At 47.8% G+C, this 27,995-nt stretch overlaps 1 protein-coding gene across 3 annotated transcripts; it reads left to right on the top strand.

The window, feature by feature from the left end:
• The first annotated feature begins 295 nt into the window (after positions 1 to 295).
• On the top strand, positions 296 to 27,995 carry GJC1 (gap junction protein gamma 1). 3 transcript variants are annotated; one of them, XM_054281493.1, is made up of 4 exons: positions 296 to 345; positions 24,158 to 24,271; positions 26,171 to 26,240; positions 26,350 to 27,995. In XM_054281493.1, exon 4 carries the CDS (start codon positions 26,369 to 26,371, stop codon positions 27,548 to 27,550), a length of 1,182 nt encoding a protein of 393 aa, XP_054137468.1. In that variant the 5' UTR covers positions 296 to 345; positions 24,158 to 24,271; positions 26,171 to 26,240; positions 26,350 to 26,368; the 3' UTR covers positions 27,551 to 27,995. The 3 variants fall into 3 exon arrangements, with proteins under 3 accessions (XP_054137468.1, XP_054137470.1, XP_054137469.1); XM_054281495.1 differs by having other exon boundaries at positions 26,168 to 26,240; XM_054281494.1 differs by lacking the exon at positions 296 to 345 and adding an exon at positions 2,285 to 2,372.

The raw sequence follows: 27,995 nt of genomic DNA, 5'->3' as shown, positions 1-27,995 counted from the left end.
CTCTCCCTATCCCTGTCCCCTGTCCCTGTCCCTGTCCCTGTCCCTCTGTCCCTATCCCTGTCCCCTGTCCCTGTGTCTGTCCCTGTCCCTCTGTCCCTATCCCTGTCCCCTGTCCCTGTCCCTGTCCCTGTCCCTCTGTCCCTATCCCTGTCCCCTGTCCCTGTGTCTGTCCCTGTCCCTCTGTCCCTGTCCCTGTGTCTGTCCCTGTCCCTCTGTCCCCGTCCCGCTCTCCCGTCCCCGCCCGCCCCGGCCCGCGCGCTCTGAGGGGGCTCCGCGCATGCGCCCCGCGCCCCCCGCCCGGGCTCGGCGGCCGAGGGGCCCCGGCGCCGCCACGGGCCGGACCCGGTGAGTGCGGGCTGAGGGCGGGCGGGACCGGGCCGGGCCGCCCGGGGGCCTGAGGGCTGCGAGCGGCGCCCCCCGAGGGGCCAGAACCACGGGGGGGACTCAGGGGGGCTCCGGGCACCGAGCGGCCGTTCCGGGGGGCACCGGGAGGCGGGAGCGCAGCCGCGGGCCCCGAGGGGACGGAGCCGCGGCGGGCTGAGGGAGGCGGGAGCCCGGAGGGACCGAGCCGGGCGCTGCCCCCGGTCCCTGACCCCGGAGGGACCGAGCCGGGCGCTCCGGGGGGATCCCCGAGCACGCCGGGACGAGCCGGGCGCGCTCCACCGCCGGTGCCGCCGCGAGGGGCCGGTGTCACCCCCGGGTCCTCCCCGTTCCCCGCTGCCTTCCCCGCCCCGGACGGGCCTCCCGGGTGTTTATGCCGGGGGAAGCGATGCCCGAAGGGCTTTCCCGGGCGGAGCGGCCGGTGCCCGCCCGCGGCTGCACGTGTGGAGCCCCTCGGTGATGAACGGAGCGCGGGAACGGAGCGAGCGCACCGGGAGACGCCACCTGTGTCACCCTCTGTGCCAACCTTCCGTGTCACGCCGTGTCCACCTCCATTGTCACCCTGTGCCCACCGCTCCTCCGGTGTCACCCCCTGCCCACCTCTCCTCCTGTGTCACCCCCGTGTCCATCTGCTCCCCTGTCACCTTGTGCCCGCCTCTCCGGTGTCACCCTGTGCCCACCGCTCCACCGGTGTCACCCCGTGCCCACCTCTCCATTGTCACCCCCGTGCCCACCTCCCCTCCAGTGTCACCCTGTCCCCCTCCCAGCTCCAGGCAGCTCAGGGCTCCCAGTGGATCCCCAGCACAGTCCCTGAAGCAGCAGCAGCTCCTGCTCCCCATTCCCTGCCCGGTTAAACCTCCCCAGTCCTGCCCGGTAAACCTCCCCAGCTGCTGCTCCCCATTCCCTCCCCAGCCCTGCGGTTTGGCATTGCTTGAGGAAATCCTTCTGCAGCTCCAGGAGTGTTTGCACCGAGCTCTGACACACGTGGGGATTGCTGGGGGTGTCCTGTGCGGGCTTGATGTCCTTGTGTGTCCCTTCTCACCGAGGACATTCTGTGATTCTCTGAGCACAATGAGAAGAATCCTGCTCTGGTGTCAGATGTTTTTGCCTCCGTTGGGCCCAACTTTCACCCAGCGTCATAAAATTTCACAGGAGTGACATTTGTGCAGCTATTTTTACTGGCCTTTTAAAGGCAATTCTCATTTCTGTTGGTAGGAATTAGTCCTGACACTTCTCTGGTCAGTGTGACCTTGCTTCCCAGTGAATTGCTGATTTGGTTCTACAGTCAAATTAATTACAAATAGGAGATAGTTCATAGGGATTAATTAGGGCATGGATGTGCCATATGGATTCTGGAGCAACAGTTGGTACCACCAGGTTCTGATTTTTCATTGGGTGTTTGATTGGTGTTTGGAAATGAGAGGGAGAACAAAACCCTTCTCTCTGTCAGACCGCTGATTGCTGTTATTATTTCCATGTCTCCTGCCTGCTCTAAGTCAGGATAATTGGTTAAAAAAAAAACCCAAACTGTCCCTTCCTGTTAGAAATCTGTGTCCTGGGGATGTTCAATGAACCAGCTGTCAGTGCAGTTACCAAACCCTCCGTTCTTCAGGTCATTTGAGGGAAAACGTTGCTTTCTGTCAGGACTCGTGTTTAGGAAAACTCAAGGTGCCTTTCTCTGTATTTTTGGTACTTTCCAAAGTTCTGCCTGTGCTTTCTGAGGGAACAGATCATCTCACTGGAAAGCAGGATGGGTAAGGAGTTTTAGGAGGGAATTTGAGCCTTTTTGTGCTGTTTGACTCGGAGGGAAAGCCCTGCATTGGAGCTCTATGGTCACTGGTGACTCCTGGGGGTGGGCTGAGCTGTCACTGGTGAATGCAGAGCTCCAGCGAGTGAGGGGCTGGCCCTGGGTGACACTGAGGTGGCAGCAGTGGAGCGCTGGCTGTCCCCGTGGCTGCTTCAGGAGCTCTGAGCATGTCTGCAGGCACCAGGTAAGAGCTGTGGGGCTGGCTGTGGGGTCTCTGAGCCCTCCCCTGCTGAGAAGAGCCTTTGCAGGGTGTTCTTCCAGAATCAGGAGCTTGTCTGACGTTTCCAAATCGAAATTTAATTTAATTTCAATTTCCAAATGGAAGTGCCAGCAGGAGCGCGGTGACAGGTCCCTTTGGAGGTGTCACATCACGTGAAGCTTGTTTTACAGGAGTGGCTCTGGTTTTGGGCTGTGTTGGAAACACAGCTGCAGCACCTCTTGTCTTTTTTATCAAGGTTTAGATCAGTTGGAGTGATGAAAAGTTACTAAAAACGTTTTGCTTACTTCCCTTACTTTGGTGCTTTCAGATGGAGTTTGTAAGTTTGTCCTTCCATTGATGGAGGAGATTATTGAGTTATTGCTAATGAAAACATTTCCATTTACAAATCTAAGTTTTAGAACAAAATTACAATTTTTTGGGTTTTTTAAAGCAACAAAATTACAATTTTTTTGGGGTTTTTTGCAGCAGTGTCTCTGATTTTTGGAAACACAGCTGCTCCTTGGAGTTTGTCACCCAGCACCTCTTGTCTTTTTTATCAAGGTTTAGATCAGTTGGAGTGATGAAAAATTACTAAAAATGTTTTTCTTAGTTCCCTTACCAGAAAATCTGACTGCTTTTAGTATTTTCAGACTAGAGTTTGTTTGTCCTTTTATTGATGGAGAAGACTATTGAGTTATTGCTAATGAAAACATTTCCATGTACAAATCTAACTGTTTTCTTAGTTTTTAGAACAATATTACAAATTTTTGGCTTTTTTAAAACAAATTTTTGGGGGTTTTTATTGTTCTTATAGAACAGTATTACAATTTTTGGGTTTTTTTAATGCAACTTTTTTTACAGGAGAGTCTCTGTTTTTGACTGTGTTGGAAACACAGCTGCAGCACCTCTTGTCTTTTTTATCAAGGTTTAGATCAGTTGGATGAAAAGTTTTAAAAATGTTTTGCTTAGTTCCTTTACCAAAGGGTCTAAATGCCTTTAGTGCTTTGAGATTAGAGTTTGTAAGTTTATCCTTGCATTGATGGAGGAGATCGTTGAGTTATTGCGAATGAAAACATTTCCATTTACAAATCTAAGTGTTTTCTTAGTTTTTAGAACAAAATTACAATTTTTGGGTTTTTTAAAGCAACAAAATTACAATTTTTTGGGGTTTTTTACAGGAATGTCTCTGTGTTTTGAACTGTGTTGGAAACACAGCTGCTCCTTGGAGTTTGTCACCCAGCACCTCTTGTCTTTTTTATCAAGGTTTAGATCAATTTGAGTGATGAAAAATTACTGAAAACGTTTTGCTTACTTCCCTTACTTTGGTGCTTTCAGACTGGAGTTTGTAAATTTGTCCTTCCATTGATGGAGGAGATTATTGAGATAATGTAATGAAAACATTTTCATTTACAAATCTAAGTGTTTTCTTAATTTATTAAACAAAATTACAATTTTTGAGTCATTTAAAACAACTCACAAGTCTGAATGCAGAATTCTAGACAAAGAATTGTCATGAAATATCTCTTTTTTACATGTGTACCATCCTCAGCCCTTCATTAATGGATTTTTTTGCCCCTCACTTCAAAGCAAACACCCAGCTCATGACAGATAACGTGCAAGTGATGCAAATACTGGGAAATAACTGGAAAATTTGGGTCAAGGACTGAGAGCACAGAGCTTGCTTTGAACAAGGCAGAGAGGGTTGGGAATGTGAGGAATTCCTGGGGTCCCAGCCCTTGGTAGGGGGAAAATTAAAACCCAGATGTTGGGGAAATTGTGATAAATTTTAAGAATTTAGCAAATATTATGGTACACCCTAGAGAGTTTTAATTATAGGAACAGTTTTTCTAAAGAATTCTGTGATTCTAAAGGTAATTAGTGTGGAAATTATACTGCTTAGGTGAAACTTTATTTTAAAGTATATTCTGGCTTTGGATAGTCCTAGAGTTTACAAAAATCAGTTTCTTTAAGCTGTGAAATTTAATCACTGATGGAGAGTTTGTGATGAATTTTAACACTTAAATTTGTTGATTTAATAATTTGCTGACTGCCAGCAACTTCTGTGAGTCAAAAAAAATCCCCAAACTTTCCTCACCCACCACTTTTGGCAAGGAAAGGATGAGATCCAGTGCCTGGGGTTGTAGCTGGGGATAATCCAGAGGATCAACAGAGAAACTTAGGAACACCCAGTTAGGAGCTGGATAATCCAAAAAATGCCTTCCTTGGGATTGGGTCGCTGAAAATCCTGTGATTTGGGGAGCTGGGGAATCCAGAGCCACAAGGGCTTGGTGGTGATGCTGATGCTTCATTCCTGACCCAGCTGTGATGCTGGAAAATGAGCTGTGGAATGGAAAGTTTTCCATGGATAATGAGCTGTGGAATGGAGAGTTTTCCATGGAGAGTGAGCTGTGGAATGGAGAGTTTTCCATGGAAAATGAGCTGTGGAATGGAGAGTTTTCCATGGAGAGTGAGCTGTGGAATGGAGAGTTTTCCATGGAAAATGAGCTATGGAATGGAGAGTTTTCCATGGAGAATGAGGAGAGGAATGGAGAGTTTTCCATGGAAAATGAGCTGTGGAATTGTGAGCTTTTCATGGAGAATGAGGAGAGGAATGGTGAACTTTCCATGGAAAATGAGCTATGGAATGGAGAGTTTTCCATGGAGAATGAGGAGAGGAATTGTGAGTTTTCTATGGAAAATGAGCTATGAAATGGAGAGCTTTCCATGGAGTGTGAGCAGAGGAATGGAGAGTTTTCCATGGAGAGGAATGATGAGTTTTCCATGGAGAGTGAGCTATAGAATGGTAAATTTTCCATGGAGAGTGAGCTGTGGAATGGAGAGGTTTCCATGGAAAATGAGCTATGGAATGGAGAGTTTTCCATTTCCATGGAGAGTGAGCTGTGGAATGGTGAACTTTCCATGGAGAGTGAGCTATGGAATGGTAAATTTTCCATGGAGAATGAGCTATGGAATGGAGAGTTTTCTATGGAGAATGAGCTATGGAATGGAGAGTTTTCCGTGGAGAGTGAGCAGTCCTCATGGAATGGTGAGCTTTCCATGGAGAGTGAGCTATGGAATGGAGAGTTTTCCATGAAGAGTGACTTTTGGAATGGAGAGCTTTCCATGGAGAGTGAGCAGTCCTTATGGAATCTTGAGCTTTCCATGGAGCCCCACAGGATGTGTGAGCCCAGGCAGACCCTGCTCACTGAGGTGAATTTTGGGGATTTGTGGTCATTGGCACCTGCAAGGGGCTGCTGGTTGAGTGAAGAAGTGATGGAATCAGGAGTTGGATGATTTTTGTGGGTCTTTTCCAGCTCAGGATATTCTGTGATTCTTAAAAATCAGGCTGCAGCCTCACCATCACAGGGGGGCTGATCCTGGGGCTCTTTCCTTACACTACTTCACATTTCAGCCCCTTTTTTAAAGGTGGAAACCACAAGGAGCATTTCTTTGTAGAAAGGACCTCTCTTGTGCCTCACCATCACAGGGGACTGATATTGGGGTTTTTTCCTTGTACCACTTCAGATTTTCAGCACCTTTTTAAAGGTGGAAACCACAAGGAGCATTTCCTTGTACAAGGGATCTCTCTTGTGCCTCACCCATCAGAGGGGGCTGATCTTGGGGCTCTTTCCTTAAACCACTTCACATTTTCAGCCCCTTTTTTAAAGGTGGAAACCGCAGAGAGCATTTCCCTGTACAATGCACCTCTCTTGTGCCTCTCCCTTCCTGCTGGGACAGGATTCCCTGAATCCCAGCAGGAATTGGCACAAGGGTGGTGATCATTAAACACCGGCAGTGAAACCCTGCTGGATAATGGAGCCCTTTGTTGTCCCTCCCGGGGGATGGGCACTGCTGCCTCATTAGGGGGAAGGTGATTTTTTGCTCCCATCCTGTTTCCACACTTTGTGTTCAGTGCTGCCACTCCACAGAGCTGACCTGTGCTCCAGATTTATGGATTTTTAATCTGCTTAATAGGAAGGAAATTCTTGCCGTTTAAAAAGTTCCATTCCAATTCCCTGATTTTTATGGTGCACATGGAAGCACATCCCTGCCCAGCCAGCAGGGACATTCCCTGGGTTCCAGATGTCCCCTAGACCCTGCTGCCAGCCCCTCACCCCTGCTTTGGAAAGGAGTGAAAGTTTTATTGCAGAAACCCCTGGCATTTATTTATCAGTGTTTGCAGCTGCTCTCGGCACTTCCTGCAAGCAGCAGGAGTGCAATTCCACTGCCCCATGCTTGTGCCATGGCTGTGCTTTTTACTGACTGAAATTATAATTAATAAGGGTCAAAATGATTAAATCACATTTCACTTGCTGTGTTCAGTATTGCTCAGTATGTAAATTCCACTCTTGAAATAAACCCGTGTTTTTAAAATGTCTGTATCACCAGATTTTCCATTCTTGGTCCTGGTTTTGGGAAGCTCGTTGCTTTCCATTAAAAGCTAAAAAAAGGGATTTATCTCCAAAATGCTTCTTGGAGGGGAAAGGGCATTTCCTTCTCTGACCTCCTCATACCATAAATATGAATTGTTATTGCTGCTTGGGTAGTGGCACACAGTTCCTCCCAAATTCAGGACTGTCTGGAAGATCTGGCTGGGATTTTTAAAAACTTGAATTAATTTTGGCATAAAATGAAGATTTCAGGTGAAAGTTCCTGCATGTGGTGTGGGATAATTGACATACTCAATGTGTGGTTGGGCAGTTGTGATCTTACTGAAGGAAATTCTGAGAATGGCAAAAAGAAATTCTTTTTCCTTCTGCAAACATAGAGAGCTTGGTTTCATACCTCAGTGCTGGCCAGTAATTCCTCAGTGATTCTGTTTCAAGGAAGAATGTGATTCTGTTTCATAGAAGAACCCAAGCAATAACACAAGTTACAAGGTTGTCCGGCTATAAATAAAAAAAATCTATATTTGGAAAAAAACAAATAGCGTATTTATGGACAAAACTGTATTAAAGGAAATGTGATGGAAAAATTGAGTCAGATGAGCTGATGTATGAAGCATTCCCCTCTGGAGTCATTGGGCTGAAAAATGTTTTATATGCCTAAACTTGAACAGATGCTTCAGCACACACACACACAGACCTCCCCCAGTTCATGTTAGCACTTCTGCTCATACCACTGTGATTAATTCCCAGACCAGCCTGATTTGGGCTCTTTTCAGGGGTATTTCCAGATTATCTTGGTACTTAAACCATGCCTGGTTTTAAATTAGCACCCCAAATCATCCAGGTACTTAAACCATGCCTGGTTTTAAATCAGCACCCCAGATCATCCAGGTACTTAAACCATGCCTGGTTTTAAATTAGCACCCAGATCATCCAGGTAATTAAACCATGCTTAGCTTTATTTAAATTAGCACCCCAGATCATCCAGGTACTTAAACCATGCCTGGTTTTAAATCAGCACCCCAAATCATCCAGGTACTTAAACCATGCCTGGTTTTAAATCAGCACCCCAGATCATCCAGGTACTTAAGCGTGCTTAGCTGTAAATAAGCATTTAAGCCATGCTTAGCTGTAAATAAGCATTTAAGCCATGCCTAGCTGTAAATAAGCATTTAAGCCATAAATAAGTGAGCATCCCAGATTATTAGCAGGATTTGTTTCAAGCTTTGCATTAAGCATGTGTTTAAATGACTCACTGAGCTGGGATTTACATTTTTACACGGGAATGAAGGATTTCTTCTCTATTACCTTGCCTAGATGGAAATTGGTGGAGTCATTCAGCTTTTTTTGCCTAAACAAGCCCATGAAACCAGCTTTGGGCTCTTGCAGTTATTAATTCCAGCTTTTTAGTCACAAATTTGTCAGGAAACAAGCCTGAGTGTGCGTGCCTGACCTCGATTGAGATACTGAGGAGGATGAAGGAGGGAGGGAAGGAGGGACGGAGGGAGGGCACATCCATATGGATGACCAGCAGATTGTGCCTCGTGTCCTTCCCAGTCCCAATGTCGAGTTCACAGTCGGTGGCGCTGGGGGAGGCTGACAACTGCACTGGATTATTTCCCATCCAGTCCCTGCTCTGGTGTCCCTCTCAGCCATTCATCTGCTGTGCTGGGGAGCAGGGATTGTGGCTGTACACAGCATTTCCTCTCCTCTAAACATCCCCAAAATCTTCCCCAAAAGTGCCACATCTTGGAAATGCTGTCCACTTTGCTTTTCTGATGAAGGAATGTAGAAAAATCACTTCTGAGTCAGAACATGGGTCTGGCTGGGGGAATGCAGCTCCTGCAGGATGGTGCTGGTGGCAGCAGGGTTTGCTTTGTAGGTGGCTGTGCACAGCATTTCCTTTCCTCTGAACATCCCCAAAATCTTCCTGAAAAGTGCCACATCTTAGGAATGCTGTCCACTTGGGTTTTTTGATGAAGGAATGAAGAAAAATGACTTGTGGGTCTGGCTGTGGTGTGCCTGAGGAATGCAGCAGGATGAGGGATGATGCTGGTGGCAGCAGGGTTTGTGGCTGTGCACAGCATTTCCTCCTCTGAACACCCTCAAAATCTTCCCCCAAAGTGCCACATCCTGGGAATGATGTTCACTTTGTTTTTCTGATGAAATAATGTAGATAAATGACTTGTGGGTCTGAACATGAGTCTGAACATGGATCTGGCTGGGGAATGCAGCTCCTGCAGGATGAGGGTGATGCTGGTGGCAGCAGGGTTTGCCTTGTAGGTGGCTGTGCCCAGCATTCCCTCTCCTCTGAACATCCCCAAAATCTTCCTGAAAAGTGTCACATCCTGGGAATGATGTTCACTTTGCTTTTCTGATGAAGGAATGTAGAAAAATGACTTTAATGAAGGAATGTGGAAGAATAACTTGGGGGTCTGAACATGGGTCTGGCTGTGGTGTGCCTGGGGAATGCAGCAGGATGAGAGATGGTGCTGGTGGCAGCAGGGTTTGTGGCCGTGCACAGCATTTCCTCTCATCTGAACATCCCCAAAAGTGCCACATCTTGGGGATGCTTCTGTCCACTTTGCTTTTCTGATGAAATAATGTAGATAAATGACTTGTGGGTCTGAACATGGGTCTGGCTGTGGAATGCAGCTCCTGCAGGATGATGCTGGTGGCAGCAGGGTTTGCCTTGTAGGTGGCTGTGCACAGCATTCCCTCTCCTCTGAACATCCCCAAAATCTTCCTGAAAAGTGCCACATCTTGGGGATGCTTCTGTCCACTTTGCTTTTCTGATGAAATAATGTAGAAAAATGACTTGTGGGTCTGGCTGGGGAATGCAGCTCGTGCAGGATGAGGATGATGCTGGTGGCAGCAGGGGATGAAGCTCCTGCCCGAGGTGACATCCTGGCATGAGTGGTGCAGCCCTGCCGGACTCGGAGCAATCCATTGCCTGTGAAGTTCTGTATCTCTCTCTCTCTCATGCTTAAAATAGTCAAGAGCCTGGAAGGGTGATTGTGTGTCTTGTGTGTGCCCATGTTCCCTTCAGGGGGAGTTTTGGCTCCTTGTTAACTCCTGGAAGCCTGGCTCTGCTGTGGATGCAGGGACAAGGATGACACCAGCACTGTGTAATCCTGAGGTTAATCCTGTTTATAGGCAGGCAAGGGGGTGGGTGTAGCCCACATGGGGCTGCCCTTGGTGTCAGTACATTTTTTAATGGCATAATGGCATAAAATTAAAAATAGTTGAAGTTCCTGATGTGTGTTGCAGCTGTGCTGGCCTGCATGCAGCATGTCCTCCTAAAAATCGAAAAATCTCCTGATTCTCAGGGTAAACATTGAAGTAGCTGAGAAATGACTGAATTTTACTTGCAGGAGTTACTCAGCTTGTGCTCAGATATGGAGTTCAACTATTTTGAAATGAGAAGAATTTTCACGGTGGAAACTGTGATTCCTGAGATATTATAAAGCAAAATAAAACTGAAGTGTTTGGGAGGAAGCACATGGCCATCTTCCACAGAGCCATATGGAAATTATCTTTATTCCCTGCTTCGTGTGAAGTCTTTGCTCCTTCTGGAGCTGCCTTGGAGCCTCCTCCTCCTCAGTGCTGTCCCCAGCTTGGTTTGTATTCCTCACCTGCTCTTGCTCTCTTTGCAATCTGTGACCAAACCCCATCGATCTGGGTGGAATCCGATTCCCTGGAGGGCTGTGCTGGGCAGAAATAAACCATGGCTGCCCTTCAGGTGTTCCCATTGCACATGCAGAGTGCCAGGGGGCTGGAATTGAGCAGTGGTTATCAGCCCCTGAGCCAGTTCTGTTCTCTCTGGTGTGTGCTGGTTCATGGAGGGGCTTTCCCCCAGCAGCTGGAGCTGCTCACTCCTTCCTGGCTCCTTTGGAGCAGCCACATGGATCAGATGGGATCTTGTCTGCTCCAGGGTCCTGTTCCTCACCTGCCCCATGTGGGGCTGCAGCAGAGCAGGGGAGAAGCTCTGGACTCTCTCACTGCTTTGTGCCTACACAAATCAGTGATTTACCCTTGCCTGAGGTGCTGCTCTGGCTGTTTTTGAGGGGTTTTCCTTCTCCAGGCTGCTCCAGGTGTCACAGCTCTGTTTCCCCCCTCATCCTTGTGGCTTTTTTCCACTGTCCTTCTCCCACCAGCCCCTCCATAGCTGTTCTCCAAGCTCCTTCTGTTCTCTGTTCCCATGATAGGAGGTGGCAGAGTGACCAGAGCCACACCATGGGTGAGCCCTGGGTACTTGGGGACACAGCAGTGACCAGAGCCACACACCATGGGTGAGCCATGAGCTCTTGGGCACATGGCAGAGTGACTAGAGCCACACACCATGGGTGAGCTGTGGGGACTTGGGGACACAGCAGTGACCAGAACCACACACTGTGGGTGAGCTGTGGGCACTCAGGGGGGCATGACAAAGTGACCAGAGCCACATGCCATGGATGCATGTCACAGGCACAGGGTGGCACAGCAGCGTGTGCTGGCTGTGCTTGTCCTCTGACACTGTTTTGGGGCTGTGCTGAGCTGTGTCAGAGCATTCACAGAGCAGCCTGACAGCCCCAAGACCTCCTGCTTGCTGAGGCCATCTCAGGGCACACATCTATTTTTAGGTGAAATTGAGATTTATTATTCTTATTCGATGTATGCATCACTTTATCCATGTGGAATTCCATCTGCCATTTTATTTATTTCCAGGTTGCATCGACTCATATGGTCCCTGTGCTGCTCTTCATGGCTGCTTCTCCACCTCCCCCCTTGAATATTTCCTTCAGGATGCTGGGTCACATCCAGGCAGTGTCCTGGTGTGGCACAGCCAGCCTCTCCCTGTGACCCTTGCTGTGACTTCCCTCCCTTGCAGGAAATCATTGTTTACTCCTATTCCCTTCCCTCCCACCCAGCTGTCTCCATACAGGGACAATCCCTTTTCCAGTGGCTTTTTGGGGTCCCTACAGGAAGCCTCAGATGAGGGAGATTAAAACCCAGGAGATCTGGAGCTCTCTGTGGGGCTGGAGGTGCCACAGAAGCCACGCTGACTTTTCCCCTGGTTTATTGTGTTTATACAGGGAATCAATGCCCACTAATTGTGTTCTGTGTGAATGCTGGGTTTGGACAACCACATTTTGCCAGGATTTTCTTCACAACCCCTCTCTTGCAGAGTTGACAGTTGCTTCCCTGTCCCAAGATAATTTTAGCAATGGCTGTGCTCCATTCTCCATTAACCCCTTGATGGATCCATCCGGCCCTTCCTGCTGTGACTCCTCTTTGCTCTGTAACCTCTCCCCAGTCCCTCCAGTGGCTTTTTGGGGTCCCTACAGGAAGCTTCAGATGAGGGAGATTAAAACCCAGATCTGGAGCTCTCTGTGGGGCTGGAGGTGCCACAGAAGCCACGCTGACTTTTCCCCTGGCTTATTGTATTTATACAGGGAATTAATGCCCACTAATTGTGCTCTGTATGAATGTTGGGTTTGGACAACCACATTTTGCCAGGATTTTCTTCACAACCCCTCTCTTGCAGTTGCTTCCCTGTCCCAAGACAATTTTAGCAATGGCTGTACTCCATTCTCCATTAACCTCTTTGTGGATCTGTCCAGCCCTTGCTGCTGTGACTCCTCTTTGCTCTGTAACCTCTCCCCAGTCCCTCCAGCACTGGGAACGAGTTTCCCAGTGAATCCCAGGGGAGAGGGCTGGCAGAGAGCCTGGAACTGTGACTTGTGTGGAAAGGAGTCACATCATTTTCCCTGCATGGGAAAATGTCATCTCTTTGTCATCTCTTTTAGTGACATTAAAGCTGTTCCTGATGGTGGCTTTCTGCAGGGAGGTTCTGTCGAGGTGCAGGTGAGAGTCTGAAGTGGGAGTGGTCTGAGGGCTGGAACAGCTCTGGAGATGGGCTGGGGGTGTTCAGCTGGAGAAGAAAAGGTTTTGAGGACACCTTAGTGGCCTTCCAGCTTATAAAGGGGCTTAGAATAAAAATGGGGTCTTTTTACTGTCTCCTGTAGTGACAGGACAAGGGGCAACACAAACTGAGAGAGGACGGGGTTAGATGGGACATTAAAATGAAATATTTCACCATGAGTGTGGTAAAGTCCTGGCATGGCGTGCCCAGAGCAGCTGGGGCTGCCCTGGATCCCTGGCAGTGTCCAAGGCCAGGCTGGGCAGGGTTAGAGCAGCCTGGGACAGTGGAAGGTGTCCCTGCCATGGCAAGAGCTTTAACCCAAACCAGACTGTGATTGTGTGACAGCCCACCAAACAGCCAGCGGTTCCTTATCAGGAGCGATCTTATCTGCAGCTAATTCCCCTTTGTGAGAGTGAACGAGCTGTGACACGGCAGATGCTCAATTACCCTTTGTTTTTAGGATGTTTTTGTGGCAGACCTGCTGGGCTCTGGGTTAGGAAGCCACCCAGCAGAGGTGATCTGCTGGCTCCTCAACAAAATGTCACCAGCCCCTAAAATCTTGGAAATGAGAAGCTGGGAGAAGCTTGGCACTGCTGCCCTGACTGTGACACGGCAGATGCTCAATTACTCTTTGTTGTTAGGATTTTTTGTGGCAGACCTGCTGGCCTCTGTTAGGAAGTCACCCAACAGAGGTGATCTGCTGGCTCCTTAACAAAATGTCACCAGCCTCCTAAAATCTTGGAAATGAGAAGCTGGGGGAATCTTGGCACTGCTGCCCTGCCCCTAGCTGTGGCTGCAGAGTCTCATTGGGATTTTCCTACCTCCAGCAGCCCCATAACTCATTGTACACCATCCCCATGTCCCTTTGCTGCTCCCCTGTCAAATCTCACACCTGACTCAGCACTGGGGAGGTTGATCTGCCTTCAGTTTGCTGCTAATTGTCCCAATTTGTGTCCATAACAAGTCAGATAAAATCCTCGGCCAAGGGAGAGCAGTCAGGTGGAAAAACTGACCCGTCTGCCACTGTGTGCTTGGTGCAGAGTGCCTGGCACTGGGAAAAGGCTCCTGGCCTCCTTTCATCAAACAGGAGTTATTTCCAGCTGTTCTCAGGGGGAAAAGCCCCAGTTGGTGTGTGTGTGTTTCCCAGCTGGAGTGATGGAGCACAGGGAGTTCATCAGTGCTTCAGGTCTCTTCCCAAGGGAGTCTCAAAGTATTCAAGTCTTTCAGAAATGGACAGTTTTATGTTTCTTATTTCATTACAGGGAATTTTTTTTTTTCAACAAATAAGTCACTTAGCGAATCTATGCATATTTATATTCTAAATTTTATCTTTGGCAAAATAAAGCTGTTAAGACTCCTGTTGGACTCAAGCTGGAGTAACATTTTAATGCCAATATGGCAATCTGCTGCCTTACTCTGCTCCTTGTCTCAGAATAAACTGTGTGTAAAACCAACTTTATTGAAACAAAACTCTTCAGCTGTTTCTGTGATTTAGCAGCAACTTAGAGAGGTTCAAGCAGCAGTAAAATGAGTGAGGTGCTGGCTTGTGGTTCTCTGGTAAGGTGCTGTCCTTGGCTGTCTGTCCCAACACCACTGTTAGGAAAATTAATCCACAAACACCAGAGGTTTATATCTAAAAAGGAGACAGAGGAGTCCTTTGACTTTATTCCAATAAAGGGAGAGGCCATGGGGCATCTCTCAAATATTTGGAGGACTCAGCCTCCTTTTTATCGCAATTTCCCACATTTCCCTTCTCTCTTTCCTCATTTCTGTGGTACTTGAGAGGTAAAACATTCCCAAAACACCTGATACCAAAGATTTCCCTCTAATGTATAACCCTCCTGTTAGAAAAATTAACCCACAAACACCAGAGGTTTATGTCCAAAAAGGAGACAGAGAAGCCCTTTGACTTCATTAGAATAAAGGGAGAGGCCATGGGGCATTGCCCTGGCATCTCTCAAATTTTTTGGAGGACTCAACCTCCTTTTTATCCCAATTTCCCAAATTTCTCTCTCTCTTTCCCCATTTCTGAGGTACTTGAGAGGTAAAAAATTCCCAAAACACCTGATACCAAAGATTTCCCTTTAATGTATTACCCTCCTGTTAGGAAAATGAATCCACAAACACCAGAGGTTTATGTCCAAAAAGGAGGCAGAGGAGTCCTTTGGCTTTATTCCAATAAAGGGAGAGGCCATGGGGCATCTCTCAAATTTTTGGAGGATGCAGCCTCCTTTGTATCCCAATTTCCCACATTTCCCCCTCTCTTTCCCCATTTCTGAGGTACTTGAGAGGTAAAAAATTCCCAAAACACCTGAGGCCAAAGATTTCTCTCCTGTTAGGAAAATTAATCCACAAGCAACAGAGATTTATGTCCAATTTGGAGACAGAGGAGTCCTTTGACTTTATTCCGATAAAGGGAGAGGCCATGGGACATTCTACTGGGATCTCTCCCTTTATTCAAATAAAACCAGAATTGGACTCCTCTGTCTCCTTTTTGGACATAAACCTCTGGTGTTTGTGGATTCATTTTCCTAACACTCCCTTTTAATTTTTAATTCTTATGGAATTTAGGGGTTTTTCTTCCCCATTGTTTCTTTCATCTTTCAATGTCTAATTTCATCTATCAGCAAACCTAAAGTTTATTTGTAAAATCAAATCTCTTTTTCCATTCATCCTTCCCATCGTTTCTTTTCTCTCCCAGTGCTGGTTTTATCTACCAGCAGCCCCACAGTTTGTTTGGAAAGACAAATCCACCATTCCTCTCACCATCCTCATGGATTGCTGTGCCATTTGGCACAGCTGGCTGCTCTCCTGCTCAGTTTGCTGCTCTCTGCCTGGGGACATGCAGAGTTTGGTGAAGTCCCAAAGAGCTCCGAGGCTTTCTGCTCTTTGTCCCAACATGGGAACAATCCAGGCCCAGTTTAGCAGAGTTCCAAGTGTTGGGTGCCCTGAAAGCCCCAGCACAGCAGGGAGGGTTTGCAGTGGTGATGTTTGGTTTGCAGTGTCCTCCTCTGCCTCTGAACATCCTTCTTTCTCTGCAGAGCTGCTCTTGTAGAAAATGTGCTGTGGATTTGGTAGAGTTGCAGGCTGAGGCGGTGGCTCCCACTAGACCAGACAGAGCTGGGGTATAAAACTCTTTTTTTATTTTTTTGAATGTAGGTCACAGAGAAGCAGCTGCCATGTTGCAGGATGGGTGACTGGGGGGGTTGTGGCAGACTGTGTCGGGCTCTGTGGTGTCTGTTTCATTTCCAAGCTGTTCATGGGAGTTTTTGAGGCTTATCTATGAAGCAAACACTGCCGTGGTTTCTCTTGACTGTCATGAGATAGTGGTGGGAGCATGAGGTGTTCATCCCCAGCTCAGCCAAGTGAGAACCTTTGATTTTGATGTACAGGAGGTGACAGAATTGCTCTCTTTTGGCTTCTCTCTCCTTCCCTGAGATGGCCATGAGAGTGATATTTGGGTCAGCTGCCTCCAGTGTGTCATTTTCTTTTGCCACTCATCCCTGTGAGCACAGAGGAGGAGCCCTGGGGAAAAGCTGTGGAGCTGTTGGCTGTGCTGGAATCGGCTGTAGTTAAAGGGGTGTTGTGGTTATCTGAGTCTCTGATCACATCCAGCCAGGGAGGGCTCTCTGATGCCTGAATGGAGCTGTGTGGAGTGAGGATGGCCTTCACCAGATCTCACTGCCAGGGAGCTGCAGGATCCAGGTAAGCACAGGGATGTGCAGCCTGTCCAAAGGGTCCAGTCCTGCTGTAGGGATCCAGGTAAGCACAGGGATGTGCAGTGCCTGTCCCTCTGTGCTTCCTGGGGATGTAAAACCCAGAGTTTTGTGTGTTCTGTGCCTTCTTCCCTTTGGAAATTTGTGGGTTTTTCTGGGGAAGCAGGATTGTTCCTCCTTGCCTCACTGCAGGCTCAGGGTTGGGGTCTGAGGTCCTGGGTGGGCTCAGGTGCTGCTCAGCTGCTGGGTTTGCATTGTCCAGGCTCTGCTCACCCCAAGTTTCAAGGCAGGGAGGTCTCTGATACCTGACTGGAAGGGTGTGGGAGTGAGTTTGGCCTTCCCCAGACCTCACTGCCAGGGATCCAGGTAAGCACAGGGATGTGCAGCCTGTCCAAAGGCTCCTGCTGCCCAGCAGTGCCTGTCCCTCTGTGCTCCACAGGGGTGCAACACTCAGAGTTCTGTGTGTTCTGTGCCTTCTTCCCTTTGGACCTTTGTGGGGAAGCAGATTGTTCCTCCTTGCCTTGCTGCAGGGCTTGGGGTCATGGTCTGAGGTCTGGGGTGGGCCCAGGTGGTGCCATTCCCTGGGTGTCACAGGTGGGTTTGCATTGTCCAGGCTCTGCTCACCCCAGGTTTCAAGGCAGGGAGGTCTCTGATGCCTGTCTGGAAGGGTGTGGGAGTGAGTTTGGCCTTTTCCAGACCTCACTGCCAGGGAGCTGCAGGATCCAGGTAAGCACAGGGATGTGCAGCCTGTCCAAAGGCTCCTGCTGCCCAGCAGTGCCTGTCCCTCTGTGCTCCACAGGGGTGCAACACTCAGAGTTCTGTGTGTTCTGTTCTTTTTTCCCTTTAGACCCTTGTGACTCTGTCTGGGGAAAGAGAATTGTTCCTCCTTGCCTTGCTGCAAGGCTTGGGGTGGTGGGCTGAGGTTTTAAACACACCCAGGGATGGTGACTCCACCACCTCCATTCCAGTAGTTTATCACTCTTTCTGTAAAAAACTTTTTCCTGATATCCAACCTAAATTTCCCTTGGTGCAGTTTGAGGCTGTGTCCTCTGGTTCTATCAGTTCCTGGAGAAAGAGCCCAGCCCCAGCTGAGCACAGGCACCTCTCAGGAGCTGTGAGAGTGATGAGGGCACCCCTGAGTCTCCTTTTCTCCAGGCTGGACCTGTCAGTTCCAGCACGACCCAGGGCTGCAGGAGCCCAGTTCCTACAGGAGCTGCTCAAACCATGTGGGCTCATGGGGTTAAACTGTGGTGGAGAAGAGCTGTGAGATGTTTGAGGCTGGAGGAGAGATGGTCATTCCCATCCTTTGGAAGGGATGCTGATTGCTGTGTGTGTGTGAAGGAATTCTGGCTGACAAAAACCCCACAACAGGCCTCCAAAAATCTCCTGAGGTGACAGAGGCTGTAGAGCCCAGTGTCCATTTCCTGTGGTGTTGGGAAGGATGAAAGTTTGACAAGAAAGTCTCACAGATATGGATGCTCAGCAGAAATATTCTTGAATATAGAATTTGAAGAAAGAATAGAAATAAAAGCAAGTTTTGATATAAAAGAAAAGAATTGCTGAGCCAGTCTTACTGGATAACCAAGGAAGACGAAGGATATTAGTTAGAAGGGGTTTTTATGACTTACAGCAAAGGATAAACCCACCCCAAACAAGAAGATGTTTTTACCAAGCAGAAAGATAGCACAGGCAAACAAGTTAATAGAAAAAAGGTCTCAGAATTTCCCACTGCAAGAAAACTGAAAACCAACTTCTAGCTTAAACTGTAATGTACTGACTTTGAGTGATTGGAGAACAGTAACATGAATATGGTAATTACAGCAGTTATGATGGGCTGTAGATAAAAGTTAAGTTATAGATTGGTTCTGTTATATGAAGATGCTCAGCAAAGAAAAGTATAGAATGCATTGGAACCAAAAGAAAAGTACTGAATGCATTTGTAACCTAAACTAAAGGTCTCTGGAGCTGACAGCTGTGGGCACAGCTCTGTCACCCACAACCCTGGGCTGCTGTAACATCTTAGATGGAATAAACTGCATTTTGAAGAGCCACCTGGAGTCCTGCATCTCTTATTCAGGCTCTTACACCATGGAACCTGTTGGCACTGCTCAGCTCATCCTGTCCTGGTGCTGCTGGGATGGTCTCCACTGTCCCTACTGGTCTTGGGAGTCTCTGTGGTCAGGATGACACCAAAATGTGTTAGAGAGTCTTTTCCCAGCTGAAGAAGGACTCAGGATTCTGCTGTTCTCATTCTCAAAGTTATTTATTATTTCTTATCTATAAAATTCTTTCTCTGAGGTCTGTCTGGCAGGTTGGATAGAGGCCCACTGGTGTTATCTTTTATACTAGAAACTGTGTACATTATTTACAATAATTTCCCAGTATTCACCTATGTTAGACAGTGAGTTTCTACTCTAAACCAATCCAAAAGTGCCACCATCACCCAGAATATGGAGGCCAAGAAGAAGAAGGAAGAAGGACAAGGCACGCCCAAATCCCTCCATCTTGGCTTCTAAAAACTCAAAATCCTACTTTTATATCTTGTAACAAACTATCATTCTACTTAAGCTTTCATTACTTGTTACTTGGAGAGCTTTCCATGGAGAATGAGCTATGAAATGGAGAGTTTTCCATGGAGAGTGAGCTATGGAATGGTGAGTTTTCCATGGAAAATGAGGAGAGGAATGGAGAGTTTTCCATGGAAAATGAGCCATAGAATGGAGAGTTCTCCATGGAGAGTGAGCCATGGAATGGTGAATTTTCCATGGAGAATGAGCTATGGAATGGAGAGCTTTCCATGGAAAATGAGCTGTGGAATGATGAGTTTTCCATGGAGAATGAGCTGTGGAATGGAGAGCTTTCCATGGAGAATGAGCTGTGGAATGGTGAGTTTTCCATGGAAAATGAGGAGAGGAATGGAGAGTTTTCCATGGAAAATGAGCCATAGAATTGTGAATTTTCCATGGAGAATGAGCTATGGAATGGAGAGTTTTCCATGGAAAATGAGCCATGGAATGGAGAGTTTTCCATGGAAAATGAGCTATAGAATTGTGAGTTTTCCATGGAGAATGAGCTGTGGAATGGAGAGCTTTCCATGGAGAATGAGCTATGGAATGGTGAGTTTTCCATGGAAAATGAGGAGAGGAATGGAGAGTTTTCCATGGAGAGTGAGCCATGGAATGGTGAATTTTCCATGGAGAATGAGCTATGGAATGGAGAGTTTTCCATGGAAAATGAGCCATGGAATGGAGAGTTTTCCATGGATAATGAGCTATGGAATGGCCATGGAATGGAGAGTTTTCCATGGATAATGAGCTATGAAATGGAGAGCTTTCCATGGATAATGAGCTATGGAATGGTGAGTTTTCCATGGATAATGAGCTATGGAATGGTGAGTTTTCCATGGAGAGTTACTTGGTAATTTTTTCCAAGGGCTAAAATTGAAGGCACAGATGAGCCCCTTAGTCAGGGCCTTGAGTCCTGCAGGGGCAGCCAGAGGAATTTCCTGGATTTTTTTTGAGATTTCCTGGGTTCTGCCCTGCCCTGCACACGCTGCCTCCTGCAGCAGCACTTCTTGCTGGAGGTGCAGCAAAAGCAGCTTTGGGCCAGCACAAAACACGTCGTGATTTCATCTGAATGTTGTCACTGCGGGGGAGTGTTGCTAAAATTGTCACTTGGCTTCATGTTAGCAGTACCTGGAGGGCACGCCGAGGCGACCAGAGCTTCATGTCTTAGCTGCAAATTCCAGTTTATCTGTGAGCTCAGTGCTGCACTGGGGATATGTTGATTTTCAAATAGATACACACTTGACATCTTGATTTTTTTGACAGTGTAAGAATCTTATTATATCCCTACCTCTTACCCATATTTTCCTGTTCTATTTATATCCCTCCCAGGAGCTGTGGTCTCATCATTCAGCGTGGGGTGGGTTGGTCTGGGAATCAGCAGAGCCTTGTTAGCATGCCTGGGATTGGAAGGCACCATTCACAAATGGTTTCCAAATTGACATTGACATTGTGGCTTTTTCCAAACCATTCTGTGCTGTTGCCACGTGAGCCCTGCCAGATGACAGAGGATTTATTTGAAAGAGCACTGTGTTCTCTCCGAAAAGTCCCAGCTTTTTCCTTCCTAAATATTCTACAAGATTAAAAATAAAATTCAGTGCACTCTTCTTATTCTTTTTCATCTTTATTGCTGAAAAAAGGAGTAAAAGTGGTGGGGTTTGAACCCATTTCCTTCACAGAGGAGAGAAGAGTGGTAGTTGTGAGTTGTGTTATCCCCACATCCTTGCTCTGGTGTCACTCAGGACAATGGAATTCCTGCTCAGGGAATGCAGGTGGCATCAGCACAACCCTCACCAGGATTCAGAATGGTGCCTGCATCCTCTGTCACCAGGATTCAGGATTCAGAATGGTGTCACCAGAATTCAGGATTCAGAATGGTGCCTGCATCCTCTGTCACCAGGATTCAGGATTCAGAATGGTGTCACAGGGTTCAGGCACCATTCCAGTGCCAGGTCTGGCCACAGCTCTCTGCTTTCTTGAGCAGTAAAGTCTTACTCATTTTCCAGGAGAGGAACCCCTCTGCTTCCTCAAAAGTACTTGTAAATAATGTAATTTCTTACTTTTCAATGTAAATGAGGTCTGAATGAATAATGTTAATTATTCATTCATCCTAATTCAAACACTATTTTAATTAGCCTGTAGGCTCAATTTCACTTTCATGCAGCATGAAACCTCTTTTGATTAACAACAGAATTGCCATGCATTTCTTCTTTTTTTTCCCTGCTCAGCACATGTCTTTTTAAACTGCTTAAAAACAAAACAAAACAAATAAATCATTAATAAATTAATCAAATTTCAGTAGCATGACCTGGGAAGACAGAATTTAGGGAGGAAAGAAGTCTTCTGTGGATATATTCATTCTCCTTAACAACTGCCTTGAGGCTGTGAAGCCTTCAGAGAAGCCTTGTGTGAGGAGGTGCTGGTGAAATATGAAAATTTAGGGACCCTTCCCATCAAAGGGTAGGGACACCTTCTACCAGTTTGTACTGGGCTGGGGCTAAGGGGCTCCAGTTTGTGCTGGGCTCAATCCAAGGGGATCCAGTTTGTACTGGGATGGATTCAAGGGACTCCAGTTTGTACTGGGATGGATTCAGGGGGTTCCAGTTTGCACTGGGCTGGGGACAAGGGGCTCCAGTTTGTACTGGGCTGGGGACAAGGGGCTCCAGTTTGTGCTGGGATGGATTCAGGGGTTCCAGTTTGTGCTGGGATGGAGCTAAGGGCTCCAGTTTGTGCTGGGATGGAGTCAAGGGGCTCCAGTTTGTGCTGGGCTCAAGCCAAGGGGTTCCAGTTTGCACTGGGATGGAGTCAAGAGGCTCCAGTTTGTGCTGGGCTGGGCCCAGTCTGTGCCAGGACAAGGCCAGGAGATGGCTCCAAAGGTATTTGGGATTTCACAGCCCTGAATGAGGCTGCCTTGACACCCACATGGTGCTGCCCTCCAGGTCCTCTCCATCTCAGGGGAATGGGGACACTGCTGGAACATTTTCATTTCCTCCTGCCCCACCTCAGCTGTCCATCCAAGGGCTGGATTTGGAGCATTTTACAGTAACAGCTGCTGCACAGTGCAGTTCTTCCCATCCTGAGTGGCAGGAGGTCATCTCTGTTTGAGGAGAAAGCTGAAAGGAGGTGAAAATTTAAATGTTAAAAATGTTTAAATTCATGGCCAACCCCCCATGGGCTGGGCAGAGGAGAGGGCACACCTGAGGGGCCATTCCCAGCTGTGTTAACTCCAGAGATTCTCCACCTGAAGCTGATTTCTTTTTTCCCATCTACCTGCTCCAAATTTTTCTTCATTCTCTCTGGATGTCAGAGCCTGCAAAGCTTTAATTCAGGAGCCAGCCCACTGTCAGAGATAAACCTCCTGATATTTCATCATGGATCCTGCCTGCTCCAAGGAGCCTCCTCAGCTGGAAGTGCTGAAATGAACTTATGACAAATACAAGAAATGAAAGTCTCTCTCAAATGCACTTTCTGGCATGACTTAAATGAGCTGAAATTGCTGACATTCTGCCTTCCTCAGATGCGTGTCAGTGTCCATAGACTTTTCTTTCAAACATTGGAAAATTATTGAGTTAAATGTTGCCAGAAACAGCAGCTGCAGGAGCGTGGGTGTACATTGGGTGAAGGTTACTGTGATGTGGCTGGGTGCTGCAGAATGTGCCCCTCTAGCCTTGGCTGATCCCAAATACAGAAGGATCAGACAGAGGAGAGGCAGAATGAGCCCCTCTAACCTTGGCTGATCCCAAGGACAGAAGGATCAGGCAGAGGAGAGGCAGAATGAGCCCCTCTAACCTTGGCTGATCCCACAGAACGGAAGCAATTCCACTTGCAAGTTCTTGGGTTTGTTCTGCCTTGAATTTGGATGGGCTGAACCTTTCCAAGACTTAATGACTGTCATTTTGCTTGAACCAAAACATTTCCTTAAAGCTCAGGAAGTTCTTTGCCTGCTCATGGGTCCTCCTGTGTTTGTCCCAGCAGTCAGGGCTAGGACTAAATGGACAAAGTGACATTTTCTTGGCAAAGCCAATCAGCTCTTGGGCAGCTTCAGAGCTCCACAGCCAGGACCCACTAATTGCTTGTTAAATTGGGTAAATCCTCCTGCATCCCAGGGCTGTGGCAGCCCCAGTATGTATCTGTACATGGCACTCTGTGCATTGATAAAACTGCTGGAATTCAGGTTGGGAATCACAGGAATGATTCCTGTGGTGGTTTTGGTACCTGTCTGCAGGTAGAAAATGCACTGTGAAAAGCTAGCACGTACCTTGAGGAAATGTCTTAGATGGGATGCAGCAGCTTGTCTAAAAGTAAAGATTCTCTCACTGAAATCTGCGCTCATTTCAAACTTCCCTGTCCTTAACTCCTGAGGAATGTGACAGTATATGAAAATTTAAAGGCTGGTTCCTGCTGTTACTCCAAATTTACATTGGCAACAGTGGTTAATTAATTTCAAATTTACTCAGTAGTTTACTTTCAGTGAAAAGTGTGGCCTTGACATTTTCAGAGAATAAGAATTAGCCTCTTAAACTCCTGTGGGTTTTGTCTTGTTTTTAGTTGATGAATCATGAGGGGGGGGACGTGCCTGTCCTGTTGGTGCCCAGGGTGATGAGATGTGGTGGCACAGGGGTTTTGGGGTTCCTCCCCTCTGTTAACCTCCTGTTCCAGATGTGGGGTTCACCTGCCTTTGCTGCCCATTGCCCTTCTCACCCCCAGACTCACTCCCCTCATCTGGACCCCAAATGTGAGTGGAAAATGCTGAGTGTGGGGTGTCTGAAGCACTGTCTCATCCCACTAACACAAAATTCAAGTGCTCTTGGGTGCCTTTCTGAAATGGGGGTGCCATTGCTGCAGGAAGGGGCTGCACTGGGACTGGAACCTCTGGTCCCTTTGCCTGTTAAAAATGTGTTATTTCAGCCAGTGCTCTATGGAATGATGGCAGCAGGGAGAGCTTGGATGGAATCCTTGGGAGGATTGCATGCACCTCTGATAGCTGTTATCTGTGGAACACATCTGATTCAAACATGTTCTTCATGGCTGAGTGCAGGTGGCCTGTCCACCTGAGGGAGGGCTGGGGATTTTTGTCCTAATTGGTAATTTTAACGACACATCCTCATCCTGACTCGTTTCTGTTGGGATTCACTTTCATTTTCCTCCTATGTTTCCCAACTAAACAAATTGATCTTTGTAAATCACTCACTTTTAGGCATCCTCCCTGTCCCTCAGCTGGTTTTGAGCCTCCTGTCCCCACTCTCTGATGCTGGAGCAAGTGCTGAAGGATGCAGCCGCAGGCGCCCGGGGCTGTCTCGCTAACAAGGAGGTAAGATCACCCCCCTGGCTGCTGATTGCAGGTGACACAGCCAGGGCTCCATCCATCCCCTGCACTCTATCAGCAACCCTCCCTGAGACCCTGATCCTTCGGGGGCCTCATTCCCTTCCCTGTTAACAGAGCACCCACAGCAACCTCTCCTCCTGTTACAAAACTGCTCCTGAGCTGCCCTGAGTGTGGTTCAGGCAGTTTAGGCTGTTCCAGCCTCCCCAGCAATCTGTGTTTTCCTCCTCTGGTAACTCCCATCTCCAGTTCTCAGCCTGCAAACTCATGTCCCATGGGCCCATTTCTCAGCTGAGCTTGGGAAGATCAGCCTGGCTGCCAGGGATTTTCAGAGCTGCTGGAATTATGGAGCTGATCTTGCACCTAATATGGGAATCGTTTGTCAAGACTTTTGTTACTTCTGATCACTTAATATGGCTTTTTAAATACTCTCCTGTGCTATTTTTTTTTTTCTCTCACTGTCATGAAGGGATAAATCAAATGTCCTGCACAACCCATCCACACCATATCCCTGCTCTTGGCTTTTCAGTGAAACACTGAATTCCACCAGAGGGAGATCACATTTATATCCTTTAGTTCTGCATTGCTTGCATCTCCTCACATTTCATTATTTTGCTTATAAACAACCCTGTAGTTACGTGGAAGAAGTTGAATAGTTCCAAGAATTAGTTTTCCTGCAGTCTCCTGGAATTTCTTCAGATTAAGAATAAGAATTCTTAATTCTTATTCTAAGAATAACAGTTTCTTCAGGTTAAGATCAGAGTGCTAGAGATTTGTCCAGTTCTGGGTTCAGGATCTGTCACCAAATGTTTTTCTGATGTAATAATTTATTTTAATAATCTTTATGTCAAACTGATGCTTGACATCATTCAAAGTCTGAAAGATGCCTCATCCCTTGTTGCTCTGACAGTGTCCAACAGTGTTTTATCAGTTTCACTCCTTGGAGCTCCAGGAGGGCCTGCAGTGTTGCTGGGGTTGCTAAACTGGAGTTTCCAAGGATGGGATTTTTACTGTTAGGATTTCAAATTTAGTCCTGGAAAGGTTTGGGGTGGAAGGGACCTTGCAGCCCACCCAGTGCCACCCCTGCCATGGCAGGGACACCTTCCACTGCCCCAGCTTGCTCCAAGCCCGCTCCAACCTTAAACACTTGAACACTTCCAGGGATGCAGGGGCAGCCCCAGCTTCTCTGGGCAACCTGGGCTCTGCAGGCATTGGAATTTGGCAGGGCAGCCCCTGGCAGGCTGTGCCAGCCCCGCTCGGGAGCGCGGCCAGCCCCGGCAGTTCCGGCACTCGCTCAGCTCCTGCCAGCGCCCTCCCTTCTCCCCTCACCCCCCTCCACTCACTGCTCTTCTCAAAGTTCTGACAGGTGACTCTTTCTAACCAGGTTTTCATTGCAAAATCCATGCTGAAATCTTTTCTAAACCCTGGGAGGAAGGGTTTGAGCCTCCCAGTGGGGCTGGACCCAGATCTATCCACAGGATAGTTAGGAGCTCCTTGGCCCAGCCCTGTCCTTAGGCTGGCCCTGCAGGGTGGCACTGCTCAGGGTGACACCAGGTTGTCCTGCCTTTGCATCACAGGTGGGCTGGGCCATCCCTTCCTGAATTAGGACAGCAGTGTGTCCCATGGGTTGTGGCTGAGACCCTGATCACCAGCCCAGGCTTTAACAAATTCAAGTAAATCCTTTTCTCAGTGGCCAACAGCACCCAAAAATATCATGGGTGTTTGTCTTCCCATCCACTGTGCTTTGGAGTCTTCAGCTTCCACTTTAAATGTTTTTATCAACCTATGACATTCAGAGCAGCTGTGTGTCTGTCTTGGGCTGGGGAGTAGCTTTGGGAGCACTTTTTTAATGAATTTATACTGAACTGTTACTTTTTCTTCCAGCAGATTCCTCAAAAGCCTGCGGTGGAGACGTAGGATCTTCAAGCAAATTCTGGCAGCTGGATCCCGATAGCAGGTGGTGGTCACAAACATGGAGGGGTGTTGGGTGTAAAAGTTGAGTTTGAACCATTTAGGCTCGAGCTGATAAACTCATAAATATGTGGGGGCTCTGTTTGTTTTTTTAGATAAACTCACCTGACCACCATGAGTTGGAGTTTCCTGACCCGCCTGTTAGAGGAGATCCAGAACCACTCAACCTTTGTTGGCAAGATCTGGCTGACAGTGTTGATTGTGTTTCGGATCGTCCTGATCGCCGTGGGAGGAGAATCAATTTATTACGATGAACAGAGCAAGTTTGTGTGCAACACGGAGCAGCCGGGCTGCGAGAACGTCTGCTACGACTCCTTCGCTCCTCTCTCCCACGTCAGGTTCTGGGTGTTCCAGATCATCCTCGTGGCCACTCCCTCGGTGCTCTACCTAGGCTATGCCATCCACAAAATCGCCAGGATGGTGGAGCACAGCGAGGCCAGCAGGAGAGCCAGGAGGAGGAGCTTGCCCATCCGCTGGAAACAGCACCGGGGCTTGGAGGAAGCTGAGGGTGACCACGAGGAAGATCCCATGATGTACCCGGAGATCGAGGTGGAGAGCGTCAGGGAGAGCAAGGAGAAGCAGAGCCCGGCCAAAGCCAAGCACGACAGCCGGCGGCAGATCCGGGAGGACGGGCTCATGAGGATTTACGTCCTGCAGCTCCTGGCCAGGGCCCTGTTTGAGGTTGGCTTCCTGGTGGGGCAGTATTTCCTCTACGGCTTCCAGGTGAGCCCCGTGTTCGTGTGCAGCAGGAAGCCCTGCCCGCACAACGTCGATTGTTTCATTTCCAGGCCGACGGAAAAAACCATTTTCCTGCTGATAATGTACGGCGTGAGCTGCATGTGCCTGCTCCTGAACGTCTGGGAGATGCTGCACTTGGGCTTCGGCACCATCCGGGACACCTTGAACGCCAAGAAGAAGGAGATGGTTGACTCTGGGACCTTTAACTACCCCTTCACCTGGAACACACCCTCAGCTCCCCCGGGCTACAACATCTCCCTGAAGCCGGAGCAGATGCAGTGCACGGAGCTGGCCAACGCCAAGATGGCCTACAGGCAGAACAAAGCCAACATAGCTCAGGAACAGCAGTATGGCAGCAACGAGGGCAACATCCCCAGCGACCTGGAGATCCTGCAGAGGGAAATCAAAGTGGCTCAGGACCGCCTGGACCTCGCCATCCAGGCTTACAACAACCAAAACAACCCCAGCAGCTCCAGAGGGAAGAAATCCAAAGCTGGCTCCAACAAAAGCAGTGCCAGTAGCAAGTCAGGAGATGGGAAGAACTCGGTCTGGATTTAATGTTGGCTCAGTTGATATGCTGTGGTTTTTTCCCCCCTAGTTTATCATAACCAGCAGTCCCATGAATAATGGCTTCCATTAAGGGAATATTTGACTCTGCTGATTTTCAGGGATACCGTTGGCTCGTGATTCAGCCCCAGAAAGGGTTTATACACTGACTCTAGGACTTTAGAACTTTATTCTTTTGTCTTCCAAGTCAGGAGACAAATAGGTATATTTAATTCATTCTCATTGAACGGTTTATGCTGTATGTACAGTATTATAGTACATTTATTATGCACAATTTTTTTTGTATTTGTACACTGGATCTGATGTTACACTTTTTATATCAACAAGGACAAAGCAATGGATAGCCATTAGCATTTTGTTAATTTTATTATTGTTGTCTGCAGTTATGTCATTGTTCTTCCTTGTTTTCCAAGTAAAACTTTTTATAAAACTTTTC

This window comes from Melozone crissalis, unplaced genomic scaffold, assembly GCF_028551555.1.
Source record: "Melozone crissalis strain CALT ecotype California unplaced genomic scaffold, PUWL_Pcris_2 ptg000032l_1, whole genome shotgun sequence".
NCBI classification, from domain to species: domain Eukaryota; kingdom Metazoa; phylum Chordata; class Aves; order Passeriformes; family Passerellidae; genus Melozone; species Melozone crissalis.
Note: the sequence above shows the minus strand (reverse complement) of the source record. Positions and strands in the feature narration are given on the sequence as shown.

Excerpts from the sequence above, each read along its gene's own strand:
- GJC1 (XM_054281493.1), top strand. The coding sequence starts at position 26,369 with ATGAGTTGGAGTTTCCTGACCCGCCTGTTAGAGGAGATCCAGAACCAC.